This window comes from Lepidochelys kempii, chromosome 26 (assembly GCF_965140285.1).
Source record: "Lepidochelys kempii isolate rLepKem1 chromosome 26, rLepKem1.hap1, whole genome shotgun sequence".
Lineage (NCBI taxonomy): Eukaryota > Metazoa > Chordata > Testudines > Cheloniidae > Lepidochelys > Lepidochelys kempii.
This window is the reverse complement of record NC_136405.1, coordinates 7,888,116-7,911,361: the sequence shown is the minus strand read 5'-3', so window position 1 is coordinate 7,911,361 and position 23,246 is coordinate 7,888,116. Positions and strand designations below refer to the sequence as shown.

Below are 23,246 nucleotides of genomic sequence, written 5' to 3'. Positions count from 1 at the left end.
AATCAGAAAAGTCTGAGGACTGTTGCTTCTCTGCCCACTTTCCCATTGGCAATTGTTGGTAGCCTGGAGCTGGAGTTATGAGTGTGTATCCGCTTGATAATTGTCTGCACTCCTCCAATCGGGTGAGTCTATGCAAATCGAGTCCCCTAATATGGAAATCCGCCCCGCCCCCTCGCCCGTCGGTTTTCTCCCGGTGCTGTAACCCATTGATGGGGACTGGCTTGGAGAAGCATCCTGGCTCCCGCAGTTCGCTGTGTAATCAGACTCTCTCGCTCCATTTCTCCCTTTCTTTCACGATTTATCGCGATTCTTTTTTTGGATTAGGCAGCAATCCGTCCTCTTCCCCGTGTCCTTGAGAAACAGGTGATCCAGCGGTCAGTGTTTGGATGCTGTTGCCTCTCCGGCGTTTGCAGGATGATAGGACCGGGCGAGCCTGAATGAGAGCATAACTTTACTTTGCAAGAGGGAAAACTTTTTTTTGTTTGTTTTTTGTTTTTTGGGAAGGCCTTTTCAGCAGCTCACGTAGCCTTTAGAAGCAGAAGAAGTTGGTTTTAAAGCTGAACTTCAGTGGTTTTGGGATCTCTGTGAGTGTGGGTGTCAATTTCAAAGGCTGCTGTTTTTTGTTTGGGTTTGTTTTTTTTTAAAGAAACTGTTGCCGGTTGGAATAGACTTCTTAAATGTTTGGGATTCAAGATACTTTAGGAAGAGGACCGATTCTGAAAGAGAAATCTCTCGCGTCTGAAATGGATCCCGTCAGGTCCTGGGTCAGAAATGTTGGGGTTGTGGATGCAAACGTAGCTGCACAAAGGTAATCGAGCCTTGTGTTTCCCCTTTTGAAACCTCCCTTTCCTCCCGCTGTTGTTCAGACTCGCGACTGAATTTACTCCCCCGCCCCAGTCAGTGAAAATCCAAGAGGGCAAAACTGTAGCGAGAGACAAACACACACAGCAGAGGAAGTCAGAGAGCAGAGATTGGAGGGGAGAGCGTTTTTCTTTTTTTCTTTTCTTTTTTTTTGGGTGGGGGACACCCATCCATAGCAATACTGCGAACAGTAACTCTTTAGACCCTTGTATGCCCGAACGTCTGAGTGGGATGTTCTTCTGGCTAAACTTAATTGCTATGCCTCTTTTGATTCAAAATCACCTTGTTATCCTTGATCTCATGCTTTATATAGCGAACGCCACCCTCCTCCCCACTCGAGCCACAGGGTTCGGCAGAAAGCGAGCCCAGCGTGGGTTTGAGTAACGAGGGAAAGGGGAAGATACCTTGACCAGGGTTTTGCAAAACTGCCGGTATCAGCGGTGCAGGAGAGAGCTGTCGTGTGAATGAGCTGAGTCGAGTCCTTGACCCCACTTACTAACTCCTTGCGTTAGTCTTGTCAACACTATGTAGATCTCAGTGCTAGCTGGAATATAAAACCCGTCCAACTGCAAACGAGGATGCCTTCTTGCTTCTGTTTGGGGGATAATCCCTCTGTTCCATAATAAATACGCCCCAGTAGTGCCGGGTTCTCTGAGTTACAGACCTCATCTCCCCCTTCTTTCCTCTTCTTTTTTTATGGAGGAGAGAGGGGAACGAAACCCTCCCTAAACAAAACATGTCCCCACGTTCTGCAAGTATCTCTTTAGCCAGCCTTCGGGCACACGTGTGGGAAGGGGCTGAATCGCCCCGAGAAGAAAGTTGAGGATAGAGACAACTTGACTTGAGGGACATACAACCGCGTTGCATGTACGTTGGTCTAGGAACCAATATACCAATATGGCCCTATATGCCCTCACCACCTCCATCTGATCTCTATGGAAGATCTTTCAAGCAGCACGAGAGGAGATATCAGAAGCTGTTGGGTTTTTTTTTTTAAATGAATATTGATGGTTTAATTTATATGCGGAGGAAAAAATACCTTGATGGGGAAAGCGAAAGTAAAACAAATGTTAGATGCACTGTGAGAAATCGCCAATTGACAGCGGCTAATTGATCGGTGTTCGCATTGGGACGTCACGTTATTCTAGATGTCTAGTAAAAATACAGCGATCAAAGTTCTTATGCCCAAGATGATAAAAATCAAGCTATTAAACTGGCCCGGAAGGGGGTGGGGGAAGAAGGCAGGGGGATTGTGTGTTGCCCAGTCTCATTGTACCTGTCTAGTTGGAGTTAGAAATAAAGGGGGGGGGGATATTTGTAGCTTTCCAAAGAGTCAAATACTTTTCTCAAGTACGTGAAGCAACAATGTTAGATGAGTCCATTTCAGGAGTTAAATCTGGAGAAAGGAGGAAAACTTTATACAAATGCTGTAAGTGAGAAATCCTCTCCCCGTATCTGTCTTCTGTGCATTCTGTAAAAATCGACAGAAAGGAAAGAGTGGAACCAATTCTGCTAAAAAACGAACTCTAAGGTTTAGAATTTCCATTGTATGAAAAGATCCCGAATCATTCAAACTCGGTAAATGCGGGGAAGAAATCACCACATCTTCTGCAGAATGTGTGACAAACGTCAGGCAACCTGTGTTTAAATTACACGTAGTTAACCCACAAAACGGCACTGGGAAGACCCGCACGTTGATTCAAATGGATCAGTGACTAAACAATGTGAAATTGATAGAAACTTCGCTCCCGAGGAAGGTAGGCACATGGCTTGAAACCAGTTGCCTTCCAACCTCAGTACAGACTCCTAGTTGTGAAAAGATTTTAAGAGCGTTGACCTGGGCTAAAGGAAAAGTGAACTCAGTTGGAATTTTATCATTTTTCAGATCCTTTAGCATTTATGTTCTACTTTTGTTGTATTCTAGACACACCCCTTATATTGTACCCAACAAATGAGTACGAAAGGGAAGAAGATGGATCAGAGGAGATGATAAAATATTTCTCCGGTTTTGGAATAACTTACCTTGCAATCTTTCCTTAATACTCAAGTTCTGTTAATTATTCTTCTCTACAGAGTGGAAATCAAGGCATAAGAGGGAAAATATTAATCAAGTTTCTAGACTCTGTAACATTTGGGAGAAGAAAAAGTTCTTAATTTGGCTGCCACCGAAATTCAAGCAGGCTTCACTTTTATTTCACTTAATGTTTTTAATCGGAAGTGATGTGAGTGCGCCAGGGTGGAGTGGAAAGCGCCGAGATCAAAGTCATTAGTAACAATTGACTGTTAATAACCCAGTGTGCTATAGACCAGGAGAATCCTACCCCCTCTCTAGAATCCTTTTCTGTGTGTTTTTTTTTATTGCTTTTAATCAAAGTGCAACCTTTGAGTGCAACCTTTTAATTCATCTGTTTCTCTCCCCTCCCTCCCCGATTCCATCTGTTTCCTCCACAGCGGCGTAGCTTTGTCCAGAGCCCACTTTGAAAAGCAGCCACCTTCCAACTTGAGGAAATCCAATTTCTTTCATTTTGTCCTGGCTCTCTACGACAGGCAGGGGCAGCCGGTGGAAATAGAGAGGACCGCCTTTGTGGACTTCGTAGAAAATGATAAAGTAAGGCCTGTCTATTTTCTTTCTTGCTTGCTTGCTTTCTTTCCTCCCCAAATTTACCGTCGGCGCCCCCACCCATTGTAAAGTACTGTCGTTCTCAGCCACCCTTTCCTGCTACCTAACCCCTGGTTTTGTGGTCAGGGGTTAGGTAACAGGACGACTGCTTCCTCCCCTGTTCTCAACACTCTCTCCTTCGCTGTAATTAACAAGGCTTGTTAATTTCTGCCACCGCGGGAGCTACAATGGGAGTTTCATACATCCACTTACAATAAAATAGAATAAAACCACACCGGGGTCCAATACCTTGTTGTATTTTTTATTAATATTATTAGTATTTTTGCATATGCCGGATCTGCCAAGTTTTATGAGTACCCTGAGCGAGCTGTGATTTGTCATATTATCTGCTAAGCCTGTTCTTTTCAGACTCCAAAGTCAACGGAAACGTTTGCTCTTGAGTTTTAGATCCAGGCATTAAGCATTTAGAAACCATCTTTGGCTTTAGTTTAGTTAGGGGCAAGGACTTTTAATTATGAAGGACGCCATGAATAATTGTCTTCTGATAAATTACAGTCCCAGTTCACGTGAGAAATGTCCCGGTAACATAAACCTTCAGGAAATAAATACCGATAGGACTTACTGTAAAACAATTTCATTATTTTGCACGTACAGTTTTTTGTTTTGTTTTTTTTTTTAAAAAAAAAAACCCCTGCCAGCGTCGATCTGCTGTATATTAGCTTGCTTAAAATTTGTGAATTCACCCGATAGGGGAAGAGCGTTTATGTTATAAAGTTGGGAGCTTTATAGCAAGTGGAAAAGTTTCTGCAAATGCCACAAGAAGGGGATGTCTGTCCTGGGTCACTCGGTAGGTTAATTTATCCCAATCAGTGGATCCACCTCACAAAGATCTTAATGAACTTTCTTGTCACATCCATTAGTGATTTGCAAGCGGGTTGCTTTTGTCCGAGAACAGCACCAAACAAATTCTGGGACGATAGTTTTAAATCTCTCTTTCAGGAACAAGGCAATGAAAAGACCAATAACGGCACACACTACAAACTTCAACTCCTTTACAGCAATGGTAAGTCCCTACAAAAGGCGCGGGGTGGAAAAGAAGGGGTTGGGAACGAAGAACCCGTGATAAAGTTTTAAGACCTTGCAGAGATCGCTTCTATAAAATACATTGAAGTCCCTTTGTCTCTCTTCTGGAAGCAAAAATCCTCACTGTGGAGAGCTGCTTCTCGGGTCTGGCCAATATGACACCCTTTGGTAAACCCATGCTTTGAAAAACAGCAGCCTTAGACTTTCAGATGATGCTTGATAGGAAGTAAAACGAAGTAGAAAAGTCACAGGATGGTTTAGATTGTTTCCCCGACCTATCTCTGCAACTGTTGGATTTCCTGTTTCTTCCCATTCTCTCTCTAGGTGTCAGAACTGAACAGGACCTGTTTGTTAGGCTCATCGATTCAGTCACGAAACAGGTGAGCTGAGGCCGGCTTTTGTGTTGTACAATCCCCACTCTTTCATTTCCCTCTCACTCTGTGCTTTATTTTCTCCACCCCAGCGTCTGTGTTGCATACCTTAATTTCCAGTGCATTTGAAAAACAATATCTTAGCCTCTTCCTTCCCCCAGTGATCCTAAGATCTTAACAATTGTAAGTGACACTGGGTTATATGCACACTGACTACCTTGTGCAAAAAAGACTTTGAGGGTGGGAATTGCAAGCCACGGGGCTCTGCAGTTTTAAAAAACTGAATATTACAAGAAGCAAACAAACCAAAAACCTCCTCCATGTACTAATTTCCCTAATTTTCATAGCCCATCACTTATGAAGGCCAGAACAAGAATCCAGAGATGTGCAGAGTTCTGCTTACTCACGAAGTCATGTGTAGGTAAGACAATTCTCTTGGTGGCGTTGGATTTATTCAGTTAATAAGAGTAAGTTTGCTTCCAAAGATGCTAACAGGGGTTTTCCATAGAAGTTTGAGATATGAGGAGTTTCGTTTTTGCACCGGGGACGCTCTTCCAAAAGAATAATTTCTCTTTGCCCGGATACAGCGTTCGGTTTGTGTTACATGCCAATTTATTTAGTACTACAGATCTGGAAATCCTGCCTAAGATCTGAACTGCACTATTTTTGTCCTGTTTTGCACTGGGTTTGGACAACAAAATAAAAGGGCCCGGAATTCCCAACTTTCTATCTCTTTAAGCTTTTCCAGTTTGCCCTTCTAAAATGATTACTGTCAATTTCCAGAACCTGCCTGAAAATTAGAAGGCACTCCTGATTTATTTTTCCCAGGTGACATATTTTAACATTATCAATTAAATGAACATAATTAATGTTCTTTAGTTCTGTCCCCAAAATACATCTTTGCAATAATTTTTTGCTACAAGCCATGGTTACAGAACTTCTGCTTTTGCATAAAATAGACAAAAAATTTGGGATGTTGAAATGATACGTTAAAGGATAAAATACTGGTCAGGATGTTTTGAATCACATTTGTGGATGTCTTTAGGTACATGTATCTTATGTATGTACAGCTTGCTTCCACGGTAGCTTATTCTTTTTCCTGCTCACACAATTACTATTTTTTGATACATTTAATTATGCAAACAGGCCATGTCCTTGTATTAAAATGTGCTAAATTGTGCACAGAATGGTCTTTCATAAAATGAAAGGCAAACCCAACCTTGACCTTTATTAAACACATTTGTGATCTAGTGTAATAGGTTTTTTGAAAAGCTCTTGGATTGAATGTTGCTTGTTTTAAAAAGCACATTGTACTAATAATTTTAAGTATTGCCTTCTCAGTGGACGATACAGTAAAAGCAATTTAATAGGATAGAATTTGTTGCTCGGGGGAAGTATTTTTCACATTTTTCAAAAGGTAATGGAATAATTGGTGTACCTGGGAAACTGCAATGACGGTGAAGTATGCAAAAGTGTGTGTGTGTTCATGTTCATACATACACACATGCATGCAAAACTTACCTCTTATATGTCGCCCTCATTAACAGAGTAACTGTACACCATTACTTCTGAACATTGCAAATATTACTTTCATAGATGTGTGTGTTTAGATGCGTGATACACAATTTGCTTTTTGTCTTTACATAACCTACAATTTGCTCTGTATTTATGCATATATCAAAAAAGAGTGAGGTGGGGCATATTACTTTTTGGTTTCTTTAAAACTTACCTATTTATTTTAATATATATGCTATCCCTGTTTGTGAAAGGCTTGGCTTAGATAATCATTGGAGAAGCAAAATCTTTGGATTTCTATACACTAGGGTCTCGATTTTAATAACAAAATGACAGCTAGTGTAATCCATTTTTTTTCACTCCTGCTGGATGAGAGAGAATCTATATTAAGAGTGAAAAAACCCCAAACAACCTCCTTTCTTCAAAACAAAATGATCTTTCCTTTGACAATGACCAACATTTTAAAAGTACTAAATAAACTCTCTGATAAGCTTTTGTATATTGGGCTTTCTTTGATGCCTATAAATATATTCCATGCTTGATTTAAGGTAATGTTCTACAAATGTAAACCATTATTCAGTTTGTACTAAATTCCTGCTTGATAGATTAGCCAAGGAAGAATTACAATTCAGGGCTGTCCTTTCCATGTAAGACACAGATTAGTGAACCAAATCAAAAGCTCTGTGTAACCTAATCAAGACATTTGATTTTTAAATGTCTTGTTCAGAGATATTTTTAAAACAGGATGCTGCCTATTTGGAAGAGGCATTATATTTGAATAATACCAGGGGGAATGAATGAATCCAACTCTACTTAAACTTGACATTTTTTTTTAAGCACACTAATCAAATCCTCCTTGCTCTATGATGCTTATGTGGTAGCATCAATTTTTAAAGCCCCTACTTTGGTTTGCATTAGTAACAGTATATAAAACATTAATGTAATGTGCCCACTCTGAGGTCCAAATTGATGCTGCTTGTTATTGTTTTTTAAATTATAGGGTTTGTTTTCTTTTTCTTGTTAGTTGCAGGTAAATACCCTTTTGATCTTTTGATTTGATTTGTCATAGAAAATCACTCAGATATTCATGCTGTATACAGACAAGTGCATCCAACCCCCCCCCCCCATCTTCTAGTCAGACAGTGACAGATGTATCCTTAGCAGGAAAGTTGTCTAAATATTGATGCGGATGCAACAATCTGTCATATCAATTGAAAATTTAAAATCTCAACTCCTCCCTCCCGCCCCCTCCCCCAATAATGAGTGCGTTCAGTTAGAGCTTTTAATTTATTTATTCATTACAGTTCTGAAAGTTTTAGCAATGGGCTTTATGCGTTTGGGCTATTACAGTGTAATGGGAACCGTCCATCTAGGGTGGAGGTCTCTCTTAAATATACAGTATCTTTTTCTCTCAATGGTAGGAAATCAAGGTAAACAGTCTCTTCTCATGGAGTAACTGTTCGTCGTCACCTTGTTCTACCAATTATCAACCAAGAGAAAACTAGTTGTTATGCTTTTGCCAGCAGCCCGCGATGCCCTCAATGCTCAGAGGGTTAAAAGGTATTATAATTTGAACAGAAGTAGTCTCAGGGCCTACAGCTGGCTAATAACAGAGTTGTATTGAGTGCAAGCAAGCCCCACAGCTGTGACTTTCGCCACAAGGCTCAGACTAGACAGGAGCTCTAATCAGCTGGGCCAGGCGGCCACTGGGGCCTGTGTCTTTATCGTCCAGATGGTGTGAATTTAGACACTTTTGTTATGCAATTGCAGGGAGGAGTTGGGGAGAAGAAAACAAAACAAAGGCCACCATGCTGTGAGCTTATTTGAGTTTGAAATTAGAGACAGATTTAAAAAAAAAAAAAAGTTGAGGGCTGAATTTTAAAACCATTTTAGTCGGGCTGGTGGGGGGGGGGGAAGGGGATGCATAAGGGCTTTCTTTGATATGGGGCCTTATGGGGCATCTAGTTTCTAGGGCTGGCTTTGTTGTTCTTGTTGGTTGTTGCTTTTTCACCAGTACGCTTCATACTGCAAGACTTACAGTATCCTGTGTGGATCTGATTATATGAGAAAATAACATAGCTCAAAGCATGGTAAGGATTTATTTTTGTGACAATAATAAGTCTCAGGCCCTGATCCTACAACTTTATGCAAGTGAGTAATTCCATTAGGACCAAAGGAATGACACGTACATTTGTGTGTGTGTGTGTGTATAAAGTTACTCAAGTGCTTAAATATTAGCAGGATCAGGGTCTTAATTTCCACTTAAACCAATGTTATGGACCAAATACTGGAGTCACTGAGATTTTTACCACTGATTTACCTGGAAGCAGGGTCAGCCCAGTAAGGAACAACTATTATATAACAACCCAATTGGAAGATTGTCAGTATTTAAATGCCACAGTGATAGGTCATTTGAAGTACCTTGGATAGTGGGGACCTGAAGATTTGAGATGGACTTCAGCTGAAACACCTGACTGGTATATCCTCAAATTTTGGAAATAATCTGATCCACAACTAAACTTGTCATTTTGTGGAAAGGGGTGGTGCTTTCAGAATAAAATATTTCTTGTGTTCTGGGGCTCAGAAAGTACTAGGGTGAGAGGAAATTGTTTAGTTGTTTACCAAAAATATACTACACTAGAGGCAAACAGTGAGAAAATTAATATTTGCAAAGTGCTTGGACGCCTTCGGGTCAAAGGCATATTTTTAATAATACATAATGCTTCAAAGCTCGTAAATGTGATAACCAAGAATGCAAACTAAATCTAACAGTGAGGTGGGTTTTTGCCAGGAAGCAGGTATGTTGCATCCCAAATCCGAGTAATTTAATCTAAACAACTCTACAGTGTGCTGACAGAGAGATTTGGTGTGGGTACGATTGTTTTACTCCATTTTGCGTGTTGTTGTGACGTTATAATCTGATGTGTCTGTCGTGAGATCGACTGTATGAGTTATATGATCTTTTGAGTATTATTGCAAAGAAAGGAACTGTGGTTTTTTGTTTTTTTTTTTGGTTAGCATAAAAAAAAGCACACCAGTGTAAAACTCTTTCTTTAAAAAACTGAGCTAAGTTTTTTTTTTTGTTTGATAGTGGCAAACAGTATGCTGCATTAAAACGAACAAGAGATTTGCTCCTGATTTCATTTCCAACTGGTCATAATATTTGCAGCTTTAAAATAGAAGTCAACTCTCTACTCTTCTAAATGACAGGTTTCAGAGTAGCAGCCGTGTTAGTCTGTATTCGCAAAAAGAAAAGGAGGACTTGGGGCACCTTAGAGACTAACCAATTTATTTGAACATAAGCTTTCGTGAGCTACAGCTCACTTCATCGGATGCATCAAATAAATTTGTTAGTCTCTAAGGTGCCACAAGTCCTCCTTTTCTTCTAAATGAGGGGGTTCTGTTTATTTTTTCTTTAGAATAGAACATCTGAAATCTTCGATTTTTGTTATCAAAGTATGAAACTTTGTCTAAATGGCCAACGGGCGGTGAAACTTATCCAAGGTGCACTCAAAAAGAAGTTAGACATGGGAGTGACGGGGGGGGAAGAGAGAGTCTCAGTGGTTGTCAATTCTTGTAGCTTCACTGAAGTCAATGGAGCTCTGACAGTTTACACCAAATAAGTACCTACCTCAGGGATTCTCAAATATCTTGTGAATCCCTTATTTTTAAAGGCATGGACTCAATGGATAACTGTGGGATTGAGGCAAAGGAATACAAAAAATGTCAAAATAGCTCACGTTAGAACTGCTAATGAAAGAGATCTGCTTGTTGCATCCCATCTTGCTGGGCCGTGTAAACTCACAAAGGGAAAGCCAGACAGTTCCTATCATGCTACAGCTTGCTGATTGAATGCATGTACTTAAAATGCTTAATAGCTCTGAGGTGGGAAGTTTTATGTCCATGTTTATATTTTAAGCATTGTATATCTGAGTATTATTGACTTCAAAAGAGTTAATCCTTCATATTGTATAGCCTTGGACTCATTCGTGCATTTTTATCTGTTTTTCCTCTGGTCAGAGCAATTCCCTGTGGAAAGCAGCTGAATTTAGGCTAACTAGGAATTTTGAAAATGCGTTCAGCCCCCTCAAAACCACTGCACATAAAACGACACAGCCTGGGCCAAATTCAGCTCTCGGTTACGTTGGTGTAAATCCAAATAACGTCACAAAAAGGCGATGGGACCAACTGCTTGGATTGATGCGGGCGTAACTGAAGCTGACCCACTGGCGGTTGGGGCAGAAGGGAATTTTGATACAGTGTGCTTAAATGTTCAGCCGTTTTGCTGATAAATATTGTTTCCCGCCACTAACATCCTGGTTGTGTCAAATGGAGCTATTTGATTTACCATAGCATCAGGATTCTCTTAACACGTCTGATGGGCTTGCACACCGTTGCTATGAGATGTTTTTATAATGTAGCGATAGCAAGCCCTTCCCGCCTCCTCCCCCCAATGCATGTGTCAAGCGACCACCTCTTTAGTTGGCATAAATGGGTCTAGCTCTTTTGGTTTTCAAACAGAATGGGCACGTACAAAGGTCCTGAACTGGTGCCCAGTGCCCCGTCTGCACGGATGGCAATGAGAGTTGAGTGCTCCGTTACCTCCCAGACGCGGGCAGCCGTGCTCTCGCAGGATATATATGCGTGCCTGTATGTACATACGCAAGCTTACATGCACACACGTAGTACGTGTGTGTGTGTGTAAATTTTAAATAAAGTCCCTATGCCGTACTTTAATTATTGTATCCCTTTGGGGCAGGGACCTTGTTATCTTGCTTATGCTTGTAAAGCCCTAGACATACCCATGGGAGAGAGAACTTGTCTGTTGGTAAACGGGGTGCAAATTACATTGCATGCTCATCAGAGAGAGGCTGATGTGTACAATTTCTATGCCATCATATTGCTGACCACACTGTATAAACTTTATATTCCGTTCCCATTTATAAATAGGGTTAACAGATGTGGAATAAATGGTCAATCAATTATTACGGTGTCCAACAAGTTAGTAGGTTGCTTATAACCATGGCTTGTCATCGGCTATGACACCTTTTACTGGTGGGCTTATAACCGTCTAGAACACATGCTGCTCATGTCTGTTACATGCTTACAACATCTGTTAAACATTTATAAATGGAGCCTTAATATAAAATGCGACCATATTGCTTTTCCTTTTGGCTGAGATTTTTCGAAGGAGACTAAGGGGAGCCGAGTGTCTAAATCTCGTTGACGTTAAAGGGGAGTTGGGCACCTTCCTGAGACCCCCTTTGAAAATCCCAGTTAGAATTTTCTGGATACCACTTAAACGTCCACAATGCCTTTAGTTCAGCTGAGCAAGGCTTAGAGTTCGTTGCTTTGCCGTTTAATACTCACAGAAATCCTCTCATTTTGGTTTCTTCCCCGCTCCAGCCGGTGCTGTGAAAAGAAAAGTTGCGGCAACAGAAACGAGACTCCCTCGGATCCTGTGATCATCGACAGGTAGGAAATAAAGCGCTCTCTTCCACGTCACCCAACAAACCAAACCAAACGGCTGCGTTTGCTTGGAGACAGCCACGGGTCTGTCTCTCTCCTGTGATGTCTTTGCTGTACGATCCTAAAGTGCTATCCTTAGAGCTAGTTATTTTCAGAAAAGCTGGGCTTCCCTTGGTGGAAATTTTTTATTTTAATGCTGTCCTACATCTACCAATTTAAATTTGACCAAGTATTCTGTGCATGGTAAGTCTCTGAATACTGTCTATTCACCTGGGATGGGAGCCAGCTGGATTGCTGGAATAGATACAGTTTCAAGTAACCTGGCAGTTTCATTAAAATTCCTTAACAAAATAATGATGTTGTATTTGCGGCTTTTTTGGGAAACACATGATCCAGGTTTTAAATGCATGGTTTTGGGATTACCATACGTCTTATGCAGAACATCCATTTCACATATTTCTTGGCCTTCAGTTTCTGAGGGGGGAAATGTGTGTGTATTCAGTGAAAATGTAAGGAGGCAAATTCGAAACGGATAGAAAAGGAAATTTTTTTTGCACTGCCTGCAGTTAGCCTGTGGAATTCATTGATACAAGATACCGAGGCCAAGAGCTTAGCAGGATATAAAAGGGGATAACAAGAAGTATGCAGCATTCTTTTAGTAAATACTAAAAAATACACAACTTGAGTGCTTTATGTAGAGAGATCTTAAGACCTCATGCTTCAAGGCAAATGCTTCTGTCTCAATATCAGGGGTCAGGAGGAAACTTTTCTTTGGGACAGGTTTTTCTATAGCTATCTATTGCAGGAGTTTTTCTTCTTTGGTATTGGCCATAACTGGAGTAGATGGACCATGAGTCCAATTTCTTTGTTCCTTTGTTACGCCTATATTCAGTGCATCTATTATACATTATTAGGATAGCTACATATCATCTACATTTATACTGGGATTTAAGAATGGTCAAATTAGTTTGAATAAGTATCTATAATTCCCTTCCCTCAAATTGTTACTAGTCAATTTGATCCTAATCCTTTTTGGAGGCTCTGAATTTTTTTAGCTGTTTTTTTTTTCTTCTTTGTCTTTATCTTCGCACTTTCAGCTTGTAGCTGAGACCAAGGATGGAAATGCCAAAGAACCACAGTATTCTGGCTAGAAAAAGAAGTGCTGGACATGTCATATTGAGCTTGTCTGCACAATTTTTAGCCTATATTTGGCTGACTTGAGGTCTGGTTTGAGTCTGCATCTGAGAATTATCCAACCTCAAGTCTGAACTTCTTGAGGTTTGCCCATTGCAGCTGGGGAGACAACATGGTGCACTGGGTGAGGAGTCAGAAAATCTAGGTCCTATTCCTGATTCTGCCTCAGACTCTCTGTTTGATCTTGGGCAAGTTACTTTCCTTCTGTGTGCCTCAGTTTCCCCATCTGTAAAACAGGAATTATGCTGCTTTAAGTGGTTTGAGATCTGTGAACGTACAATGCTATGGGAGGGAAACTGTTATTTTATAGACAGCCCAGGGCTTTTCTTCCTAACCCAGCCTTGGCAATACTTAATTTCTGAGGGATCTTTGAAAATATTAAGTGTCATAAAGTCCTTTCACCACAGTCACCTTCACGGGTGAGAATTCTGCTGCATGTTAATGACAACACAGGGCCCTAGCTGTAACAAAGATGATTCCCACCAGCTCCACGGGAGTATGTTCCAGATCTCTGTCGACTGTTTCATATGAAGCTTGTTCCTCTCTCTGGCAACCATGAGGGGGACCTTTTGCCAAATAGACACTAATCAGGTAGAGGGGGATTGGATGCTCTACTTAGCTGAAACAGTTTGTTCTTATCTTTTTAAAGGCCGTCCTCCAGATCAGGGCTGGAGCAGTGTTGGTGGAGAATGCCCTGCCATGAGGGGAGCAGTGTGGGCTCGTGAGCAGGGCACTGGACTGAGAATCTGGGAACCTGAGTTCTTTTCCCAGCTCTGCCCCTGACCTGCAGTGTGACCTTGGGCAAATCGCTCACCTCTCTGGCCTCTGTTTTCCCTCCCACCCTTTGTCTGTTTTGTCCATATGGATTATGAGCTTGCCAGGGCCAGGACAGGCTTAACCTAAGTGATACTATAATGTAAATAGAATAATACTACCTATGATACACCTATTCTGTGGATAAACAGAATTTAATTTCCAGAGTCTGGCAATCTGGCACCTTTCATAAGCACTGAAAGCCCTTTTAGGATTTTCAAACTAATCAAACAAACTACAGCCGATGAATGATCCCCTCTGACCTCCCCACAAATGCTTGAATGTTAGAGAGTAGTATGTGTTTCTGGAATCATCTGAGAAGCTGGATCCTAATTATTTTAGGAGATTTTACATTGCTTGTTGGTAGAAAGCAAACTGCTACAACTAGCCACTCTGCACCAGGTGAAAGGTCACTTCTGAAAGGCAGATCACGTTCCTCCACGGTCCAACATGCTGATGGGTATTTGTGTGGGTGTGTATTTGAACAGAGGGTTTTTAATGGTTCGTCGAAATAATGACGTGTGTGTTTAATGTTGGCTTCCTGTATATATATATTTATTGTTTTAACTTAAAAATATTCACTTTAAAACTCTTCTCAGAGAGAGCTCTGCCACGGGTTGAAGCAATATTGAAATATGGAGATTGAGATATTACAATGTAACAACCGTGTTGGAAAGTAGCATTTATTTGTTGAGTGAATAGGATGACCAGATAGCAAGTGTGAAAAATCGGGACAGGAACTGGGGGGTAATAGGTACCTATGTAAGAAAAAGCCCCCAAAATCGGGACTGTCCCTTTATAATCGGGACATCTGATCACTCTAGGAGTGAATATCACATACTTGAAGGCAACTGTAGCTCTGGATTGAAAGCAGCTGAAGTTCCATGTACACTTTAAAAAGATAAATAAATTGCAGGCATGATGACAGAGATCCTTGCTGTCAGCGGGGCGCTGACTCGTAGGGGGAACGCACTTACCACATGACATCATTCTCTTCTGCAGGGCAGGTAGGACCAATCAGTGCTTTAATATGGCCCAGAAATGTGCTGAAGTCTCTTATGTTAGCCCAATTCAGGGTCACTGGGTGAAACACAGTTTCGGTCAGTGTGCAGTGCAAGATCGAACCAGGCCTGGAGCTCATCCTCTTGTCTGGGGTTTTCCAAGGAGCCTGAGGAAGTGAAGTGGGAGCTGGATGCCAACCTCCATTCGGCTGTTCAGAAAACCCAAGCTGCGATAAGTGAATCCTCTGACACAGGTGACTGATGCCACGTAGATAGGCCTGGATTCTGCAGCTTTGAATATGGGCATGGATGCGGGGGGAGATTCCTTTCTTTTCGTAGCAGTTAATGTTAGTCTTGTTCTTGAGCCAGGACAGCATGATCAGGCCTAGAGAGAGGATGAAACGTGGAGGAAGGAAGAGGGGACACTGAAGAAAGCTTGATGTTCAGCTGACCCATGTCCAGAATGAATCTGTGAGAGACAGCTAGAGTCTTCCATTTAGAAGGGAAGGAAAACGGAGATCACCAAGGGACTGGCTGGATTGAATACGATGCGCTGGCATTCCCTTTCTGCCTCATTCAATCATATGCATTACTGTTGCTGCAAGGGTTTGTGAGAAAATGGTGATTGGCACTTGGGAAGGCCCATCTCCATTGTAATCCCTACCATGGTAGGGGGCCTGATTGTAACATGGCTAAAACTGGATTCCATCTTGCAGCATAGAAGGGTTGCTCACAGCAAAAGGCTGGGAAGAAACCAAACACTTCTTAGTCCCATCTATTTATTGTTTGTATTCACAGTGCATCCACAATTAAAGACATGTTGGGGTGCCCTTTTGTCTCAAGCAGCTTCCCCAGTCATTGTGGTAGTTAGTGTAGCTAAGACTAAGACCCCAACTAAAAGTAGAGGATGCTAATTTAAGAGTGCTTGGAGCCACTAGCCCAAAGTCTCTTCCCATGCCGAAGCAGGTTACGCTCTCCCATCTGACAACATATTAATCTGACCATGCACTCAGATTCAGCCAAGAGGCTGAATTCTTGGCCCCGATCTTCAGCTGGCACGAATCAGTGCAACTCTATTGGAATGACGCCAGTTTATGCCAGCTGAGGAACTGGACCCCTTGTGTTTGCTGTGAGTCTTTTAGGATGTTACATCCCATCCTTTGAGCTGAAGAACGCACCTTTCACCCCTTTAATTATTTTTTGCCTGCACAGGTAGCCTGGCACGTTGTAAATTCCCCCCAAGGGGTGCTGTGCAGTGACAACTGGATGACTTTTGTGGCTGAATCGTGGGCATCTTGTGTTTATATTGAAAAAGGGGGAAACAGTTCAGTGGGGAAAATAACATCAGGCAGCCCTGAACAAAGTCCAAAAATCCTTATGCTGAAAAAACCCATTTCCGCTGTAACCTTTGCTCTGGGGACTCGATTTAGATCCGAAGGACCTAGTAGTTATTTTCTTCTCAATCTTGGAAACTGATGTTTTGCTATTGGAACTGGAGCATGAATGTTGCCTTGCTTGCATTCGCCATCCAGCCATCTCCCTGGGTATCTATCTGTAAGTTGCCTAATATGGTCCACACCCCTCCAAGCGAATGCTGATGCAGAATCCACCTAAAGACTCATTCCAGCCTTACCAGCGGAAATCACTTAGTCAGCAAAACACTGAAGAGTTGTTGCGGTTTTGGGAGCAGGCAGGTGTGCAGAGCTGTTATTGACAGGAAGACTCTCCCTCCCCCCTCCCCCCCTCCAGTGCTTCCCCTAACTCATAGCTTTATGTGTTTGCTCTTTACCACACGGATAATGTTGTCAGCAGGATGTTGGTTGGGTGAGTCTCACTTGGGCTGTGCTCTCCCAGTGGTGAAAAGTCTTCTCGCTCTCAGTTGTTGCTGTATCATTCAGGATTTGATCCGACTGTACGGTGTCCATTTCCCGGTGTCTGGAATATTGTGTACAGGGGGAGTTTTTGGAATAAAGTCAGTACATTTCCCCTCTGAGTTTTTTTCCCCCCTCTCTCGGTGGGCCAGATTCTGATCTCACTCACCCTGGTTCCAATTTGAAGACGCTTCCTTGACTTAAATGGAAACGCAACAGATTTACACCGGTGTAACTGTGATCACAATCTGACCCATAGCTATCATTAACGCAAAATTTATACTGTACTTGTAATGAGGACTCTTGCTATCCTAAATCCTGCTATTGCAGCTTGATGTATGCAGAGTGGGTCAGATCTCCAACTAGTGTAAACAGACATAGCTCCCCTGGTTTCAGTGTGTTCATGCTTTAATTCTACATCCCGACACAGTCCAGAACAGTCCCTGAATGGTTGTAGCCTCCATTGGATCCTCCCTCTTGGTTTATTTTTTAAGTTATCATATAGGATCTTGGTAGTGTTATGGACTCTGCAAAATTATCATGTTCCGCCAAATCAAGTTGGAGTCTTTCCCGTGGCTGAAATGACACTTAGTGCTGTTGCAGTGTTTGGCAGCCTCTGGAATGTGGAGTGTTGCCTCCGAGACAAAGATTTTCTCATATACTGAAGGAAATGTGGGATGACAGTAAAACGGTGCAGGAATTCTTGAGGCAGATCTCTGGAAAATTATAAAGCCTTCCTCTTGCAATTGAAACTTCGCGAGTGGCAGCGGTGGCTTGTGTGGTCTGTATCCTAGATGTCACCGAGTCTGGTTATTTTTCAGAGCCTGAAGGGTAACTGAAAAGGAAAACCGGTCTTGTAGGTCAAGCATTGGGCTGGGACTCGAGAGATCTGGCTTCTAGCCACTGCTCTGCCACGGACTCCCTGTGTGACCTGAGGCAAGTCACTCAGATCCCCCACTACAGAATAGAGATGATGATGCTTTCTTTCTCCTCTCCTTGCTCTGCCTTGTCTATTAGATGTTGGGACTGTCCCTTACTACATGTACTGTTTAGTGCAGCGCCTAGCTCAATGAGGCCCTGATCTCACTTGTGTCTTCTAGGTGTACTGAACTATAAATGTTACCTGTCCTTACAGAGGGCTCTCTGTGGACCATAGAGCAGTTTGAGTCCACTACTGTCTTTGAGCTACTAGAACTAGCTCAGGCGGCAGAGGGATCCTGGGTTCAATTCCCACGGTGGAAGTGGGGATTGTTCTGGAAAAGGCCTAATACACATTTGGGCTCAATAGGGAAGCACTGATAATCCCGGGGATACAAGAGAGGAACAGGATTTGAGTGAGCGGTGAGATGGGGAATGTTAACTTGGTTTAGAGATGCACTGAACTGCTGCAAAAGAAGGAGAGCGAGGTGATCCTTAACGGAGGCCAGTGGAGCTATGCTGGTTTATAGCAGTGGAGTATCTGGCACTGTAATCGCAGTCGGTCGTGCACCACAGAATTGGTCCACTGACACACACTGCAGATCTTCAGCCATTTGCCAGGCAAGTAAAAAAAAAAAACCACCCCCCAAACCATCAGCACTTGTTCGCATCTCTGCAGAGAAGCCAAAGAGACTGAATTACATTCTTTCACCCTGGGCGTGCCGGGGGGTGTGTGGTTCATCCCTTCTCAGCAGAGATGGGGGCAGTGGGGATGCAGTTTGCCTTGCCATCGCTGCTGTCTGGCTGCACGGAGGGCTGAAGTCTCTAGGGCTGTCTGGCACATTTCACAACCACTGCAAGTCACTTCAGGCAAGACAGTCGCTGCCAGATACAGCTATTATGAATGTGCCACTGAAGTGTCGGTGTAGCGTGTTGAAGTGCTGGGTTTGATATGCCAGCGTAGGAGAGGGGTTGCGGTATGCCATGTCTTGCTGCAACCCAAGTGACAGCTGTGATTCATACGTGTGTTTTTTAGATTGCATGCTCATCCGGTGGAAGAATACTCACTGGCTTGAAATATCTGGAGGCTTCCCTTTGAATTTTTCTGCTTTAAATGATGTTGATTGTTTTTCCTGCCACGTGAAGCAGAAATGGATGAGGACGCAATATGTTCTCGTAGTTAGTGGGGGATGGAAGACCTTTCCCAGTTCCTAGTTATGCTACGCACTTGCTGTGTAACCTTCGTCAAGTCACTTAACTATCCATGCCTCAGTTTCACTTTTGTGTAAAATGGGGTGGTAATTACCCATCTTGTGAAGTGCTTTGAGATCTTGGCATATAAATTCTATTATTTTTTTTTCATACGTCTCTTTGAGCAGCAATTCTCAATACTTGGTCGATCTGGAGTTGTTCTGTTTGGGCCTCTTTTAATTCTGTTCATTTCCCCCTTCCTTGTGAAGCTGCTGGGGTGTTGTAAATGACTCTCTGAAGCTGCTGCTGCTGTGGAGAGAAGTTATGAGAGTAAAGCGGGGACAGCTCTCTGCTGCTCCCTGCAGTCCCCCTCCAGCTATCCCCTTCACCCCTCCGAAGCCTGCAGTGATCTCTGCACTTGTCCAAGGCAGTCAAAGTTCTTTGTTTGCTGCTAAACGCGGCACTCCTGCAAAGAGCTGCTGTTGTGCCATCTGTCTCCTTATGAATTTTTTAGTAGACTGGATGTTTGCAAGAAATCAGTAAGTTAGAATGCACTAGCCCAGCCATTTGACAAGTGGTTTCTTTAGTCCCTTAAAAAAGCCCAACAACCCCACAAAAAAACTCCAAAAACAAGCCCAAGTTTTTTGGAACACTTCAGCTTCTGGTTTCAGCATTTCACTTAATGAGTTTGTATGTGGCTAGACAACAGATTTGCCAGGGAGCTGAGTCAAAAGGAGCATAAGAATCTCCTTGAATGCACATGCCAGAAAAAAAGGGAAGGATGGTCCAGTGGTTAGGGTGCAAGCCTGAGACTCGGGAGACCCAGATTCAATTCCCTGCTCCACCACCGATTTTCTGTGAGCCCCTCTGTGCCTCACTTCCCCACCTGTACAATGGGGATAATAGCACTCTCCTGCCTCACAGGGGCGGTTGTGACGATGATAAATACAGTAAGGAGTCCGAGGTCCTTGGACGCTATAGAGTTAGGAGCCAGGACTGCTGGAAACTCCCTTGAAGTGGGGGAGCCACTGGTGCTTGAACCATGGCCTCCCTCACCCGGGTTCTACCCCTCCCTGAGACTCCACCCCCTCCCTCCATTGCTCACCTTTAAGGCAGGTAAAAAGTGGAAGGGCATAGCCCTCCCACTTTTAAAAGTGACCGTGCGATGCTCCTTGGTCCCCTGCCCTGTTCCGGTGCCCCTGATAGGAGGCATATAAGTACCGAGAGAAAAGAAGAAAGGGAAGGTAGATGCACTCTCAATGTGATGCTGTCCTGCGGTAATGATTTTTGGGTCGGATGCGGTAAGAGGTAGGAAGCAGGAGTAGGAGGGGGAGATGGGTCCAGGATTATTTCTGGAGGTGGTGTCAGCAAAATACAATGGGTCAGAGCCTCAACTGGTGTAAATTCACATAACTCCATTTGAGGTCAGCCAGGGGAGGTTAAGGTCCCAGAATTTCAGGCAGTCCAAGGCTGTATGCCTGTGCTAAACTTTATTTCTTCTTAAAAGTTTCCCATCAGTGCTGACAACTGCTACCACTTAAGAAAATAAATCTAATGAGAACAAGTCCCAAAGGACTTGAGCAACTGTGCGATCCGATAAGATCCAATGATGCTGCAGCACAATTTGGACAGCCAGCGTGGATGGAGTCCAACCTGGTTAGACTCTCTCTGCTCTAACCCAGATAAAGAGCATTGCTGCCTGGTTAACCCCATGTTAGATTCCTGATTGGCCCGCTCAGAGCTCTGACCGTGCCGAAGCACAGTGAGTGAGATCCTGGCCTCACTGAAGTCGATGGGAGTTTTACCCTTGACTTAAATGGGCAGGGGTGGATTTCACCTAGTCTAAGCCCCAAGGCCAGTGTAAACGTCAAGGAAAGGGGTTGAATGGCCTGGGAGCAGCTAATAATAAAGGATCTCAACGGGACAAAAGGGAAGGGCTTCAGGAGACAACAGTATGACGAACCATTAGAACCAGTGAGTTTAGTGGGGGGGTGGGGGGAATGGAAGAAGCATATGCTGGAGCCAGTTATGTGGCACAGCTGGCTTCCCACCAGGCTGCATGCATTTGGGTGTGTAATGCACTTGGGAAGTGCGGTGTGCATTCCCCTCTGTGGCTGATCCTCCCAGGGCCAGTCGTGTGCTATGTCTCCCAGCATGTGGCGAGTCAAACCGTAGAGATCTGTGCTTTGGTGCTGATGGGTCCCGGGTTCAGATTCTGCTAGCTGACCCTGTGGGCATGTTGTTACGTGAGCACATTTTACCTGAATGCAGTTCTCCGAGGGAAACCGTGCATTACACTCTTGGGGTCTGTTGGTTTCATGACTCTCACTGAAACCCAGAGGGGTTGAATCCCTCCTCCCGCCATGGACACACAAACTGAAATTGGAATGGAGTTTCCCATGAGCCAAAATTCTGTGTGCGCGGGAGAGGAGGGGGGCTGTTATTTTTTGCCTAGTGGGTTTAATAATTCAGAGAGACAGTTCTGGGTATGGAGAGAACAGATGGGCCAGTAATCAAACCTACCTGGTTTCCGGCTGTGCTTTGCCAAAATGCGTATCCAACTCATTGGCCCCACCCACGCTGGAGGGGTGGGAGTTCAGCAGTGGAGTGTGGAGAGCCATGTTAGACACTCGTCCATGGTCTGACATGGCTACCCTAGAGTACACTTCCTCTGCATATACCTGACCCTAAATGCTTCCCTGATCCTTGGCGCCTTTCCATCCTCCTACCTTATCCTCTGTCTAGACCCTGTTTTATGGACTTGTCCCCTCTTGTCCCACAGTCTTGCTCTTCATGGCAGTCTCCTGATTCCCGTTGACACCTTTTTGTTTCTCTATAATCCCTCCCTTGGTCGTAGCATGCTTTCAACACCCGTTATTCCTGGTGGGCTCCCTTGTAATCCCCATCCTCTATACGCCCCCAATTCCTGCCCCTGTAGGCTAAGTTTGCTTCATTCCCCTCGTATGTCATTCCTGAAGGCCTCCCTTTTAACAAGTGGGGTCTGTTTCCTCCCTTTCTCTTATTCAGTGCCTGATCCAAAGTCCACTGGTTTCTAGAAGACTCTTATTGATAGACTTAAAATCAGTCTCTCATTCCATATGTGATACTTGTATTGGCACTGAGTAGTGCAGTATCTGACTGCCTCAGAATCTGTAAAGTATTTATCCTCTGTATCCCTGTGAGGCAGGGAAGTGCTATTCTCTCAGATCTACAGATGGGAAACTGAGGAACAAAGAGACTAAGGCCCAGATCCTCAAAAGTATTTAGGCTGCTAACTTCCATTAGTTTCAGGATCTGGGCCTAAGTGACTTGCCCAAGGTCACACAGGACACCTGTGGCAGAGCATGGAATTAAACTCAGGTCACACAAAGTAATATTTTGTTGCTGGACCAATCTCCGGTGGTGAAAGAGACAAGGTTTCACACTTACTCAAATCTCTAGCTGTGTAAGCTTGGAAGTTTCTCTCTTTCACCAACAGAAGCTGGTCCAATAAAAAAAAATAACACACCTACCTCATCTCTCTAATTTCCATTATGTCTTTCTCGTATTTCCTTTGTAACTCTAATGCGTTTCTCTCTTCCAAACCCCACTTCTTTTCCCACCCCCATCCTCTCCCTCTGTTAATTTCCTTCCCAGTTAAAGAACCCTGTGCTTATTTCTCTGTGGGCGTTCCATTTATAACTCCATGTTTGGTGTTTTTTAGATCAAGTGGAGTCCATTGAGCTTGTAAATTGTATTGGATCAGTGAGCCTATAATGAGGCTTCTAAGTCCAAACAGTGCAAGTCTGCTGGGATTTTATTGTTCATAAAGCTTCTTCCCTGGGGAGTGATAGTCATTAGGTGTGTGCTGTGTTTAATATTTGGTCATGACAGGAAGCAATAATTTTCATTCTTTACTGTGGCTCTTGAGTAGTTTTTAAGTAGTTGGCTTATTTGAGTCACAGGGACCGTGAACCAATTAGGCAAAGAAGGGCTGCTGTTCTCCGTATGAATTTGTATTTCTCCTACAAATGCTATTAAATGTGGCGACTTATCGCTACGCTGTGGCTTTTAATCACAGCTTTGCCCCTCTCGTGAACTCCTTAGGTCTGTAGCACCCGCCAGGAGGTGGCAGAAAGCTGTTATCACCAGACAATGGTACTACTTTTACTGGAGGGATTGGATATTTATGCCTTCAGAACAGCGACAATCCGCGCTGCTGGCTGTGCGTTGTTAACCTCGTCACTTACAAGCCCGATCCTGCCCTTGTTGAAATTGACTTCAGTAGGAGCAGGCTTATGTTCACCTATTTTTCCACCTAGAAGTTGGTGGGCAAATAATTCGGGCCAAGGTTTTTCAA

General features: G+C 43.3%; 1 protein-coding gene across 1 annotated transcript in view; it reads left to right on the top strand.

Annotated features, from left to right (window-relative positions):
- EBF2 (EBF transcription factor 2) overlaps window positions 1–23,246 on the top strand; it is a 182,698-nt gene that overhangs the window by 9,716 nt on the left and 149,736 nt on the right. Inside the window, exons 2-6 of the mRNA XM_078850634.1 lie at window positions 3,313–3,469; window positions 4,481–4,544; window positions 4,889–4,944; window positions 5,283–5,356; window positions 11,857–11,925. Coding sequence (XP_078706760.1) covers window positions 3,313–3,469; window positions 4,481–4,544; window positions 4,889–4,944; window positions 5,283–5,356; window positions 11,857–11,925 — 420 coding nt within the window. The remainder of the gene's footprint in view (window positions 1–3,312; window positions 3,470–4,480; window positions 4,545–4,888; window positions 4,945–5,282; window positions 5,357–11,856; window positions 11,926–23,246) is intronic.